Raw genomic sequence first — 14,636 nt, forward strand, 5'->3', positions numbered from 1 at the left:
TACAGGAAAGCTGGACCTGAGAACCAGTTTCAGTGTTTGAGTTGGGCAGCTGGCATAGACCTGGTTGCATGGTCTGCAGGGTCGAGCTCTGTTGGTACAGTGTGTGTAGATCTGGAATGTTAAAAACATACATGTAATACTGTCTTGTGGAGTATAACAGAGAACGATCTTACTGTCTGTGAAGAACTCCACAGCGTCCACCTCAAAGTCAATCTCATCTCTGATTAGCTCGTATAGTTCAACAGCCAGCACAGCTGCACAGAGCTCAAGGCGTGGAATGGTGTGGGCAGGTCGAGGGGCCAATTTTGACTTCCCCATAACAAATCCAACATGGCATTGTCATTGTCAGTGTCAGCAGCTCTTGAGTAGCCCGAAGCTCCTATTGCTACTGTAGAAGCATCTGAAAATATGCACAATTCTCTTTTCTGTGTTGAAGACAGCAAGACTAGAATATAGCACCTTTGTATTTGCAGATCTTCAAGAGCCTTTAAAGATTCTTTCCATAGGTTCCACTGTGCTTCTTTTTCTGGGAGTAGAGGAGCCTTTTTTCAGGTGACAGTTCTCATAACTCCTTATAACATTAATGACTGAGACCCAACAGTTCCCACCATGAGCAAGCACTTGTCGATGGTTCAGATCCTTGGCGCGGTCCTCTGTCGGGAAGGCTTCCATTACCTGGTTGCTGTTTGATGCCACTTTGTACAGTCGTAGGTTGGATTCTGCTAACATCTTTCTGGTGTGTGTGAGGAGATCTTTTGCCTCTTCAGGTGTGGGGACTGAAGTGAGACCTTAATCAACATAAAACTGTCTCTCAACTGCCTTGCATCAGAACCGTGTTCTTGTTCACCTTTTTTAGCTGCTTGTCTCATGCAGTCGATAGCTACAGCAGGTAAAGGGTTGTTTCCAAATACATGGATCTTCATCCGGTACTCAACCACGTTTTTGCTAGTGTCATTGTCCTCATTCCAGAGGTACCGGAGATAATCTCTGTGGACTTCTCGGACGGCAAAGCAAAAAAACATCTGCTGTAAGGGCTACAGGTTCTTTCTGGAACCTCAAAAGAACTTCCTGTACCTGTATCTGGTCTGGCTTTATGTTGGCAGGAACCAGTGTTCTTTACCTTTATCTAAAGGTGGAGCAAGCTCAGCTGGATCTTTGTCCAGCATCTTCTGCATGTACTTGATGTAGTGATCTTTCATTTCTGTTTTTTTCCAGAGTTCTCCCTGGTGAGTAGAGCTGTTTCAACGCTTGCTCTCTTTTGCTTGGAAGGCTTTGTCTTGGAGAGCGGAAGGGTAAAGCGCCTGGTATACTCGCCGCAGAAGAGACACTTTCCAAAGTGTCTCTTGTCTAAGAAAGGATGTCGACCATTGTGCAGTACATTTGTTTTTTAGACATTAAACTCTGAAGGTTTGTGGGCTGTTCCCATCCACACATCTCCCACAATGACCCAGCCTAGGTCCAGCCATTGTGCGTCAGGTGCCTTGTGTGGCCCGTTGACTTGCTCGCATACTTTGTACCCTAAGGATGTCTCTACCTAAGAGCAGGAGGATCGGAGGATCTCGGGTCTACAGATTGAATCTTGTTAGTAACTGACTGTAGATGGGGGTGATGGTATGTCCTCTCTGGGAAGGGAATTTCTGTCCTATCATCTGGTACCATGTCCCACTCTATTAAAGTGGGTAAGGGAAGCTGTAGTTTTTCATCCATGGACTGGTGTTGAAATTAGTAATTCTCCTTCCTGAAGTCTCCAATTTGGTGGAACAGGTTTTCAGGGTGTATGGGGGGGGAGCTGACATTAACTTCAAAAAGGTTGAAGTACTCTGTCTTGGCAAGTGACTTATTACTTTGTTCATCACTGCACTGTGTACATCTTAATTGCCTTCTCCTTTTTCATGAGCGTAAGCTGTCAGAATTTCCACAAATGTCTGTACACTTGAAGGTGACTGAAGAAGATGAGCTTTCACTTTGCTCCCCACTGTCATATTTGTCAGCCATAGCACTCTTTGTGGTTACAGGAGGAGGACCTGGATGTAGGGCCGCAATGTGTTTGACACTTTTGCACTCAAATCACAGGGTCTTCTTACAGTCTTTTGCCATGTGTTGAGTAGAACCACAACATCCATAGCAGATGCGATTCTCTCTGAGGTATGCTTTGCTGTCTTCTAGGGATTCTACATTTTGTCAGTGGGTGGGGCTTTTTATGTATTGATAATGACAGTCTGGTTCATCTAATGTCTTTGAAGCAGGACTGGATTGGACACCTGACAGTTCTGCAGGTATGTCTTTTTTGTGTACAGTCAGGGGGGATTTATTACTGTACTTCACAGGCTTTTCACTCTTCAAAGATGCATGACTGTTAGACATGAATATATTAAAGCGTACATAATTTTTTATCTTTGCTTGTTGTTGGACACACTTGGAGAATACAGAGAAGGGAGGAAAAGACACCTTGCACCTATTATATATAATAGGTTAAAGGGGAGCTTTTCCATTATTTGTTGTACCCACCGAGCTGTATCCAAATACGAGAGTTCAAGGAGAATGTTTGTTGGTCAGCTTTGGAAAGTGTCTCTTTGAGATGTTGCCAACCATGTTGATGCCTGCTGCAGGATTTAGCATGTGCACTACACAAATTCCCTTAGCCTGTTCTGAGGATTCAGTTCAAGACACTTTTTTTTATGTCTTTTAAGTGACTTCGGATATTGTCACGTTAATCAACCAGCCAGTCTTACTTGGTATTAATGCAGTCTTTATTTAGCTAGCTTCACTTAGCTTAACAGCCGTACCTGAGCATGTGTCATCAAACATAGCGCTATTCATTCGTTCTCCAGTCTCACCTCAGTGACGTCATACATGCGTCCACTCTAGTGTGTTACATTCAAGTACCTAACTACATCTCCCCCTTTTGAAACAGAAGAGAGGCTAAAATAGAAGCATGCACATGAGTCACCTTAAGAAACTCTCAAACTCTGCCTTAGTGTTAATTCAAACATTGAACATAAACAACAAACAGGAAACTAGGACTTCGGGGTAGACTGCCCTCCGTCCGCAGCAACGTAGGGATAATTCTGCCCTCAATAGTTGCCGTTCCTATGGAAGAATAAAGTTCAACTCAAAAGTCTTTTGGTCTCTGTTTCTTTTTCTCTTTCTCTCGAGGGGACATTTTAACTCAGACAGAACAAACTAAAAGTGCATCTCAACAAACAAATGTCCTGTTTTTTTTTTTAAAGCCTGGAACAATATATCCTGTCTTAGATTATCACCATTCAGTCAGAGTGTCTCTGAACCTGAGGGGTAACTTAACCTCACGGCCCCTAGAGAGCAGTCTTGCAGTCTCTTCAGATGAAGCAGGCCGCACAGGGGTCCTCTGTGTGGTCTCTGAGGCTGACAGGTCCAGGGGTGGCTGTGCAGGGCTTCCTTCTGACTGATGCTGTTGGTCAGTAGGGAGAGCCTGTAGGTGTTTCCTATTGCGACGCATCACTGTGTCCATCCTGACCAGATAAGACCACGGTTCCGCTGATTTTGTTACCACCTCCACAGGGGTCTTCCATCCCTTTACTCCATCCAGCTTGCCTCGGACAGCCTGTCCTGTGTGCAACACTGGAAGAGGGCGGACAGCATGTCGCCGGTTGTAGAAATGCTCATATGACTTTTTAGCTCTGGAGTCTTTTATCGGCACCTGATCATGACTGATGGGTGTGACTTGCAGTCTCTTTTCCAGTGTGGGGATGGTGGTACGGATCTGCCATCCCATCAGTTGAGCCAGACTGGTCCCTGTTGCAGCAATGGGTGTCGCTCGGTAGCACATTAGGGCCATGTATGGGTCTGGCTGCTTGAGAAGTAATTTAGCAGTTTGGACTGCTCTTTCGGCGGCCCCATTTGCCTGGGGATAGTGGAGGCTTGACGTTGTGTGAACGAACCCATACGTCTCACTAAAGTCTCTGAACTCGGCTGATACAAACTGCATGCCGTTGTCACTGATGAGCTCCAGTGATACTCCCCATCTGCCAAACATGCTTTGAGATGATTGATGACTTGAAGGCTTGACGTGGAGGGTAACCAACCATCTGGATGTAGCGGGAATAGTAATCCCCTACTATCAGATAGTTCTTCCCTTCTAGCTCACACAGGTCTGCAGCAATTCTCTGCCAGGGTCCCTCTGGCAGGGGAGTGGTGATGAGCGCCTCCAGCCTTTGGTTTGGTTTATGCTCGATACAGAATTTGCATCTCTCCACAATCTTTTTTATGTCGCTGCTGATGCCTTCGTGAATTTGCTTCAAGACATTGGTGCTCAGCGGTGCTGGAATCACTATTCTGTCCTGATACAGAACAAGTCCCTCTGCTTGGGACAGGTGATGTCTGGCAGCGTGGAATGCAGTGGAAGACAGAAACCCGGCCATTCTACGTGGCCAGCCATTTCTTATGCAGGTGGTGACTGTCTAGAGGTCTGTGTCATTCTGCGTGGCTTCTCTTATCTCTCTGAGCCTGTCTGGTGAAATCGGTTTGTTCGTCACCACCGCTTCGATGTAGGCCTTGACATGTTGGTCTGTCTCTGACTCTGTGTTGTGGCTCAAGGGACTCCTGGATAGAGTGTCAGCCACGATTAACTGTTTCCCTGGAACATGCACAGCTGTCACATTAAACCTCATGAGGCGAATGAAAAGTCTCTGGCACCGCACTGGTGCTTTATCCAGATCACATGCATTGATCAGTGGTACTAGCGGTTTGTAATCAGTCTGAAGACAGAAGCTGTCCATTCCTTGTATGTAACGTGCAAACCGCTCACAAGACCACATGGTCGCCAAGCATTCCTTCTCAATCTGGGAGTATCGTTTCTCCGTCTCAGTCAGGGTGTGTGAGCAGAAAGCAACTGGTTTCAACTCACCATCGTGCTCCTGCAGCAGTGTTGCTCCTAAGCCAAAGCTACTGGCATCTGCATTGATGACTGTTCGACAATTGGAGTCATAATAGGCAAGTGCTGGCACTGATGAAAGCATGACTTTTAGCAGGGTTTGTTCCTGGAGTTCACCCCATGTCCATTCACTCTCCCTTGCCTCACTAAGTACTTCACTACAGATATCATGATGAGTTGCTGGTTTAACATCAAATATTTCAAGTTTCTCTCAGTCGCTCATGTGACTCCACTGCCACATGTGACTCAACTGCTACATGCTTTAATGGCAGCTCCAAAAAGACCAACTTGGACTTGTTGCGCATACTCACATGTGCGTTGGACGGTACTGAAAGGCTCATCTTCAACATAAGGTCCTCAATTGAGCTCCCCGTTTTTAACTTCCACTTTATCATAGGCTGTAGCTTCAGCTTTTGCTCTTTGGCACTGGAGAAGATGGAGACCAGCATCCCAGTCAGCTGTTTGCTTTAGCATGCTCGCTTCCAGGTCTGCACTTTGCTTCATCATGTCAGCTTCACTTTCAGCGTAAGCTAATTGAGCAAGAGCAGCTTTGCCTTAGCATAGGCTTTTGTAGCTGACGAGGATGTTGATCGCCGGGTCGTCATCTAGTGGATGTCCTGGATGACTGTGACTACCATCTCTAGCATCAAATACTCAAGGAAACTCCTGATCTTAGTTTCTCTTATAACTAATAACTTATTACTTTTTTACTACTTTTATTACTTTATTACTAAATTAATTTTAAAAGCAGCACATTATACCTTATGAATTTGAATTGGTGTTAGTTTTAGCACATTGTTTTTATTATTTTTTCATTCAGCTTCATAAATTCAGTCGAATGTTATATTGGCTAACATTGGCATTGACCTAACATTCTATTAATTTGTCACATACCCTGCCAGACACGGAGCAAAATTAGCATTTATTTGAAGTTTCTTTTCTGGCCACACGACAAATGTGTATTTGATTTCCAATCATATTTTAGTTTTACTTGAGTCTCCACCAACACCTGAGAAGAATATGCAGGCCTAAACCCCCCAAAAATATCCAAAGCTAACTAAACTATCCATAAAGCTTGATTTTCATCACTATGACCCCTTTCACATTACATCATACGTAATTACACATAGGTTGATTAGTGCAGTATTTACTAAAACTCGTGTGATGTCTAATGTGTCAACCTAATATGCTTTTTTGGTGTAGACAGTATTAGACCAGGACTTCCCAAAGCTGCCCTCATGGGCCAAAGATGAACCACCATAAGACAAGATTTATTTATATATGCTGTTTTATTTCTTGTGAAGTAAAAATTCTATGTATAGTATCTCTAATTGTTATTTTTCATAATCTGAGCATGGTGGACAGAGTGACACTTTGCAACAGAAGTCAGTCAATTAAGGGAACTTGGGATCCCAGTTTTGCATCTTAATACTATACAATAGACGTTTGCTTTTGGCCCTTGCCTTACCATTAAGTTTTGGTAGTCCAAGAGAAAAGGTTTGGGCACCCCTGATTTCGACAGTTGTCATGACTGGATCACATGTACCAGAATAGCAAATGTAGCAATGTTCAGATATTTCTTCATGTTAACAACATTTTTCAATTTTGCTGTAACATTGAAACAGTGACATCTTCCAGCTTCATATATGTGAATGAGTCCAAGACCTGGAGTGAGGCTCAGAGCTACTGCAGGGAGCACTACACTGACCTGGCCAGTGTGAGGAACCAAGCTGAGAATGACCAGATAGAGAATATGAACCAGACCCGAAGCGTGTGGATCGGCCTCTACAGAGACTCATGGAAGTGGTCAGATGGGAGCCCAACTTCCTTCACATATTGGAATAATAATGAACCAAATGGTGATTATGCCTGTGCAGTTATACACAATGGCCGATGGGAAGACTGTGACTGTGATACAGGTCTCTTCTTTGTCTGTGAAATAGGTGAGCTTTAATTCAGTACTTCACTGAATAGTACAGTACTACATATTGGTGAAAAACATTTTTAATTGCATATTCCCGTTTTTAAAAAGTGCCAGTGAAGCAGCAGGTGGTGAGGGTGAAAGTAACTAAATGGGAGTCTTCTGTGAACCTTGAGGATGCAGCGGAAGCCATCTTGAAGCAGGTAATAATGATGAGTTTTGTATGCAAAGATTATTGAACAAGCTTGGTGGCGTCAGTGTGCTGGAAAGCTATCCAAGTGAAAACCCCATTCAAAGGATACACTGTACTGTTACTGGATGAATGTTGGAGAAACAAACCCACACAAATGATTAATTCAATAGCACAAATTAATTCAATTGACCGTCCCGCCCCTTTTTCCTCTGTGCTCCAATAACAGTTGAGCAAGTCTCGGTCAGAAGCTCAGTCAACTGTCTCATTTCCTGTAAATAGATATCCTATGTGGTAGGCTCGTCTATGATAAATAAGACATTCTGAAGATGGTTAATAGATAAAAGCAACATATATAGTTGCTTATCTTAAGTCAGCAAATGTTATACAAAACGTTAGCTAGTTAGTTAGTTTATGAAGTGTATAAAAATACAACACACAAAATAATTATAATAATAAAATGTAAAAATGGAGGAGAAAAAGAAGAAACAATGTGAACAATGACATTGAAATAAGAATTTTAAAAAGTACACTATGAGCAGAAAAATAAATTGTGGGGTGTGGTAACATATGTTGGGGACCCCACTTGGTCCTGTAGAGTGCTCAGTTATATAAAACTATACTGAAACTATGCTTGAACCTAAGTTCTTCCAACCCAGTTTCTCAGTGTTATATTTGTTTAATAATATATATTTTAAATGCTTAATATCAGTCAGTAGGTGGCACTGTAGGACACACAATGCAATCTGGCCAGTCAACCAAAGACTACAGGATTTTATGTAGCATGTCAGTGACCTGCAGTGGAAATGACATGCCCTTCTTGTAATGTTTGTAATAAAGACTAAATGAAGAAAGTTTGTGTTTCTCAGTTGACTCAGACACTGAAGGACAACGGCCTGAGTGAGGACATAAAGCTGACATGGAGGAAGCAGCCGGATGGAAAGATCTTCTACTTGGAAGAAAAGGAAGAGAACAAGCAGAAGATGTTAACTTAAATGATATTTCTTTCTTATTTTCTGTTAGATTTTCAGTCAGTTCAGAGATACCACTTTTCTAACTGACTTTTCATTCTCTACTAAGACAGGACACCTTTCATATTAATTACATTATTACACATTTCTACATAGCTAATATCAGGGTAATGTTTTGGTAGTATTTGTATTCAAGTCAGTCATTTGTGCCCTTGCATTAATAACTTGTTTACATAAATTAGTATAATGCAAAGATATATGAATAATAATAGTATGTGAAACTACAGCAGTTTAAGTGAATGTTAAGAGCTCAGCTAACTGTGAGGTTTACTCCCTCTTAGGGAACGTCTAGGTTTAGTATTTAGTGTCTGTCTTGTGTTAAGTTGCTATTGGGTCATTCTTCCTGCCATGAAATTCACTGACTTTTCCTGATTTAGGGTCATGACCTTAGGTATAACTGATGTGTTGTAGATTGTCTGTACTGTATAAATAAATAAGACAAGATAATTCCTTTATTTATCCCCCGAAGGTGAAATTCATTTTGACACAACAGCAATAGGGCAAAGCAGCGCAAAAACAGAAAAGAATATCACAGTAAAAATATTGCTAATATTATTAATATTAGAAGATATAAAAACTATAAATTAAAGTATATACACTATTTGTTGTTCAAGTAGGACATGGAGTCCAAAAAAATATGAGCAGAAAAAACTTAACTTGACTAAAACTAAAAAAACTAAAATTACTAAACTACTAAAGTGGAAAATAAATATAAATAGTGCAAAGGGTTTGTGCGTTGTAGGTAGGAGTTCTAAACCAGTCTTTGTCTGCGGGGGTTGGAAATGATGGCAGATGGTACAAATGAGCCTCCAAACTGCTTTGAGGTTCGGGGCTGGGTCAGTCTGTGGCTGAAGATGTTCCTGAGCTGCCTGAGCTCAGTGTAAAGAGGATGACAGGGGTTGTCCATGATGGCTTTCAGCTTCCCTCTCATCCTCTTCTCCGTCACAGCCTCCAAACTGTCCAGCTCCATCCCCATCTCAACGGTGGAGTGGATGATGTCACAGGCGTGTGCCGCTACTGCCGATGGAGGAATGTAAACAGTGACGACAATAGTGGCCGTAAACTCACGCGGCAGATAGTATGGCCTTAACCCTATGGCCAGCAGTTCAATGTCAGGCGTGCAGATTTCTGCCTTCTTGACAACATGTCCAGGATTACACCATTTAGAGTTCACAAAGACAGCGAGCCCTCCTCCAGACTTTTTACCGCTCTGTTTCTTCCTGTCTGCCCGAACTAGTGAAAAACCGACCAGTTCCACTGAACAGTCTGGTGGTGGTCTGGTACAGCGATGATTTGCCTTTGTTGTTATGGCTGCTTTAATCCTGGTTCTGTTTGGCCTGTCAGGGTAAAGGTGAGCTGTAAGAGATTATGCCAAAGACAGACACTAAATAGCTCCAATAGACTGAAGGCTCTAACATGCTCTTGAACGTCCGCAGACATAAAAAGAGGGGACGTTCAAGAACTAAACAAATCACATTTGCATACTTTATGTTTAGTTTTTCTAATTAGCATATGGTATTTAACCCAGTTGTTAGCATGCTTACACGTCAAACTAAGACAGTGAACATGCTAATCCATATTTCTTCTTTGCATCAGAATGTTAGCATTGTCATTGTGACATACATACATTAGCATGTAGCTCAAAGCACCATTGTGCCTAAACACAGAGCTGCTAGCATGGCTCTAGCCTCTTAGTCCTGTTTTCTTTTAAACCCTGTCTCCTAACAGCAGTTGGATCATGCTTGGTACATCATTGCCATGTTCTTGGGAAATTAAATATGTTAAGTTTTGATAATTGTATGAAATGATATACATTTAAATCATATAATTTATTAAATGTTTATCAAATATTTGTTAAATATAATATATATCAAATAATCATTTCTTTTTGAACTCTATAATAAGCCATAATAAAATTTGACTAACTTGAACTGATTATTTTGAGTGCATACAAACAGTGTGGGTCAATTTGACGCATTATATAATGGATGTAATTTCTTTTGACATAATAGGAGGGTTAAAGGGGAACTCCACCAATTTTTCACATTCAAGTGAGTTTACAGCTGTTGGAAACTAATGCGTGTGTGTAGTTGTATAAAGGCTTTTTGTGTCTCCAGACGAAGCTGAGTCAGCGTAAGTTCGGGCTGAAACAAATCTTGGAGCCAAGGTTTTGACAAAGATAGGAAAAAAAGAAGGAATAAAAAAGACTGATTCTGCTGCATCAGTTTTCACCCATTTTGTAACCGTCCGTTGAATCAAACAATGTTACAGGAGTGCAAGTTTAAATCAGAAAAATACTCGATACCATGACCTTTCCCTAACCTTAACTAAAGTGCTTTTGTTGCTAAAACCTAGGTAGCAAATTCTGGTCTCTGGTGTTAAAGTCCTGTGCTGTCTGTCCATTGCAAAGAAATATAAACTTAATTTTTAGGAGACAATTCATTTGTTACCTGCTGTTTCACATTCACAGTTTCCATTTTATTTAAATGTATTAGAACTTGTGTTTTATTTATTAACACTGTGATCTGAACCACTTTATTTGGAGGCAAAATGGAAAGTGAGCTCACTGTTAAATTGCTGTTATCTTTACAGTTTGGGTAAAAATTTAAAGCCTGCCTTTGTTTTCTCTTCCGAATAATGACTAACCTGTTGTCTTGTTTACAACCTGTGTGTTTTTTTGGAATGCTACTGGAAGTCAGCCAGACTTGGTGGAGCTGAGAAAAAGTCAGTCTATATGATGACGTCATGCTAACACACTAAATTGAGTCAGTCAGATAACTTTTAAAAGTTACTAAATTAAAATCTATCTATATGATCTCTTGATCTATAATCAAGAGCTAAAACCAAATTACATCTCCTATTGTACTTTCACTGTACAGCGCCAGTCATATAATTACAGTTCACTCACATACTCTGACTGGGATAACTCTGACTGGGATAACTGTCTGATGGGATGATAAGTGCCTAGATGAGTTTTAATTCTTTTGAAAATCTCCATATCACCAACAACACCTCACTGTGTTGGTTATTCATTTATTCATTACAAACGTTCCTATTTATAAATTGTAGTTGGGGAAACAGCTTGTTTCCCAATTTTGGTTTACTCATTTCAAAACGGAAAATTTGTTGACCTAAGACAGTGTGTCTACACCGCATTCAATTAATTCTCATGAAAAAAAGTGGAAGGGGTTGTTGGCTGTTTTCATTTCCTCAGCCACCCTATGAGGGGCTTCTACAGAGGGAATAAGTATAAAGCAGATATGGAAATCACACAGTAGACAGGGGCAAGGCACAAATCCAGAAAAAAAAAGTACAAGAACACGAGTAATACTGCTGGTACGCTTGACTGAGTAGACAAAGACAAACTAACAGAGGTGGGAGGAAAACACAGAGACTATATAGTGAGCAGGTGTAAGGTAATCAGATGCTGATAATTTTAAAATAAGACAACCTACAATGACCATGAACCAACATGACAAAAATAGAGACTGTAATTAATTGGTACATTTCAATTTGATTAATTTCAAGTAAACCGAGCGCTAAGGCTTGCAGTGTTAACACAGCCTTAGTCACATATATAGTAGCATAACAGTTGGGTATGAACTTTCCACTATGACATCACAATGAGATGTGTTTAGGTCAGTATTGTGGGGAAATCTTGAGTGGAAAAGTCCTAACAAATTCCAAAATTCCACCCATCAAAAGCCTACTGTCAGACCTCCAGCTCCATATCACAACTGCAAATGGGACGATTGTACCGTTGGATGGGTGGATTGAAGTCCTTATGGAAATCAAAAGTCAAAAGCACAGGGAGAGTAGCAATACATGTACCCGTGTTAGTGAGTAGAAGCTGTGTGACTAGCCCACTGTCGTGAATGTCATTTCAGGAAGAGCCACCAAGCTCTGTGGTGAAAGTTGGGAAGAGAGGACTCAGTGTTCAAAGAGGCTGTCAGGGACCGAGCTGGCAGGCATGAGGAGTCAAAGGTAAGTCTTCACAAAAGTCCTTTGATTCACAAAAAAAAAAGTGAAAATAATCAATTTACATAATGTTCTGGGCCCATAAAAGAGGTCAACTAAACAGAACTTAACTCAGGCTACATTAACTGAACGAACTGAACATACTAAGCCAACACACCAAACCGACCCAACTAAACTGAGACATTGGGGAAACTTAAATAGTGGCTGATCAGGCCACTCTGACACACAGGGGGAATAGACTAAAACATAACATTTAACAAACCATAATACCGTGCAATAATATCCAGATAATGCAGCCAATTATTAACTAAGGAAAATACTGAAATACTACACATCAAAAAGTATACTAATCAGCAATAACTAAACTCAAACAAAGAGAAATCACTTCCTCTCTCCATGATTCAGGCCAACATGGTGTAGCCCAATTATCGGCCCAACCCCTTTTAAGTGTCTCTGAGTCTGCCGGCACTTCCTTTGTCAGCCATGCAACATCATCAGCAGCAGCACCCAGGAACTGGTAACTCAAAGAAAAATGAATTAATGCAATGAAAAATAACCTGAATGAACCTAATAATACTACCGAAAATTGACAACGAAAGTTAACTAATTGTGTGCACCTAAAAAGATAACTACTGTCAAAACCGGATAATAAAACTATGTATTATGAATCCAAAATCTGTGTCCAGTTATTTGTCAATTGTGTGTAATGTTCTAAGCCTAAATATAATCAAACAAATGAAAGACTTACCACCATGCGCTTTGTGCCTCAATGTGTGGCTGCTAGGGCGGCCATCACAGGGGCCAAATCTGTATCTGGTAAAATGTCATCTCAGAATGTTGTCAGAGGGAGGGACCATGTTATTTAAGCCAGCTGTAGAAAGAATGCAGTTTACCAGAGGGGCTGGAGTGAGCTCTTTAAGCTTTTCATTCATTTCATTAAATAAATAAAAACATAATTTCATGGTATTTTAAGTCACTACACTGCTATTGCACATTCAGGCAGCTAGATATACAATAGCTGTAAGATATACATTGATAAGTTACGTTAAAACGCCTAAAATGGGTGGGCTCAGGCCCACCCGGGCCCAATAGTAGCGCCACGGGTGGTTGTAAGATACACATTAATAAGTTACGTTAAAAGACTGCTAATTGATTTTCATATATTCTACTTAAAGTTCAATGTGCACCTTCCTGAAAAATCCTATTCTTAATCTGAAACAAAGTTACTGGTATGTAGAGATCCTGCGTATGCAATAATGGATAATAAAAGTAAATGCTTGGTTATTAAAATGGACGTAATCTTTTTTAGACCAAATATCGTGCTTGGTTGATCACTTTTAGAGGACACACAGATAACAAAGCAAAGTCACACTTTGATTACCTTGGCTCTTTCAGGAAGTTGCTTATACAAAGATCTCTGCTAATTTGGATGATTTGCAAAACCTACATTTGCTTATCCATTTTCCACGACTGGAACACAGAATGAATAGAAGCTGATTTTACTTTTGAAATTTTTGTTTTTTGATGAGCAGACACAAATCAAAATCATTTTGTGTGTGTTATATGATAAATTTTAAACAGTATTTATATATATTATTGAATAATAACCCAGACAATGCAGAACTATTCACTAAGCCCCAAATCTTTGCCTTGGACCCTGCATTAGTTGTACATCCCATTCTGGGGATTAATATAGTATAGTATATATAGTAAAATAGTATTAGTAGGCTTGACCCCTATCTGTGTCCCTCCTGGGCTCCTGTAGAAACATTGTGGATAAAAACGATTCTTTCCAAGGTAAATAAAACATAACAATTTCTATTTTCTTGTGATTATACACTAATGAAAATGTATGCTACCTATGAATATTATATTCCATTTTTGCCAATAGATCCTCTTAAATGTTACACACTGGACCTTTAAAGCTCTTAGAATACACAGTTAGACAATAATAGAATCAGAAAAACAATAACAAATCATTAATTATGTAAAAATACACAGTACACTATAAGGTTAACTGACCCCGACCCATACATATTACCTAGACATAGAGACATAGGGTTAATGAAACAGCATAATGAGAAAGCAAGGCAACAATTTCCCAGAGGCTCGAGACTCTCACTCTTTCAGGAAGTTGCGAGAGCTAATTTGGATGATTTGCAAAACCTACATTTGCAAACAAATCCCTTTTCCACGAATGGAACACAGAATGAATAGAATCTGATTTTACTTTGGGAAAAAAAACAATTTTTTTTGATGAGCAGACAAGTCAGATCAGAATCAGAAATACTACAATTAGAATACTATATAATATAAAATACTTTTACAATATCTAACACAATATACAGAATAGAAATGTATGTGTAGGTATATATAAGTAAAAGTATAGATAAAAATAAAAAAGAGCCTATATAGAAAGTAAATGTAAATGTAAACATCTTCCACAGTGACAGAAATTAAATAACAGTGAGTTTAAGATTTAAGATAAAATAGAGCAGGTCTAGACCGTACTCATTATAAAATTATTTACAGAGAACCAACAGTTCCCACCATTAGCAAGCACTAGCCGACTTCCTTTTAAGAGGCAGAAACCTAGGACAGACC

General features: G+C 40.2%; 1 protein-coding gene across 4 annotated transcripts in view; it reads left to right on the forward strand.

Moving 5' to 3' along the window:
* LOC127357022 (macrophage mannose receptor 1-like) overlaps window positions 1–14,636 on the forward strand; it is a 46,194-nt gene that overhangs the window by 15,679 nt on the left and 15,879 nt on the right. The window contains exons 4-6 of one of the 4 annotated variants that reach the window (XM_051389177.1): window positions 6,538–6,855; window positions 6,945–7,036; window positions 7,893–8,479. The exons of the other annotated variants lie outside the window; for them this stretch is intronic. Of the exons in view, the coding sequence (XP_051245137.1) occupies window positions 6,538–6,855; window positions 6,945–7,036; window positions 7,893–8,018 (536 nt within the window). The 3' untranslated portion in view covers window positions 8,019–8,479. Of the gene's footprint in view, window positions 1–6,537; window positions 6,856–6,944; window positions 7,037–7,892; window positions 8,480–14,636 lie in introns of those variants that run through there. 4 annotated transcript variants of the gene reach the window in all.

Source organism: Dicentrarchus labrax, unplaced genomic scaffold, assembly GCF_905237075.1.
Source record: "Dicentrarchus labrax unplaced genomic scaffold, dlabrax2021, whole genome shotgun sequence".
Lineage (NCBI taxonomy): Eukaryota > Metazoa > Chordata > Actinopteri > Moronidae > Dicentrarchus > Dicentrarchus labrax.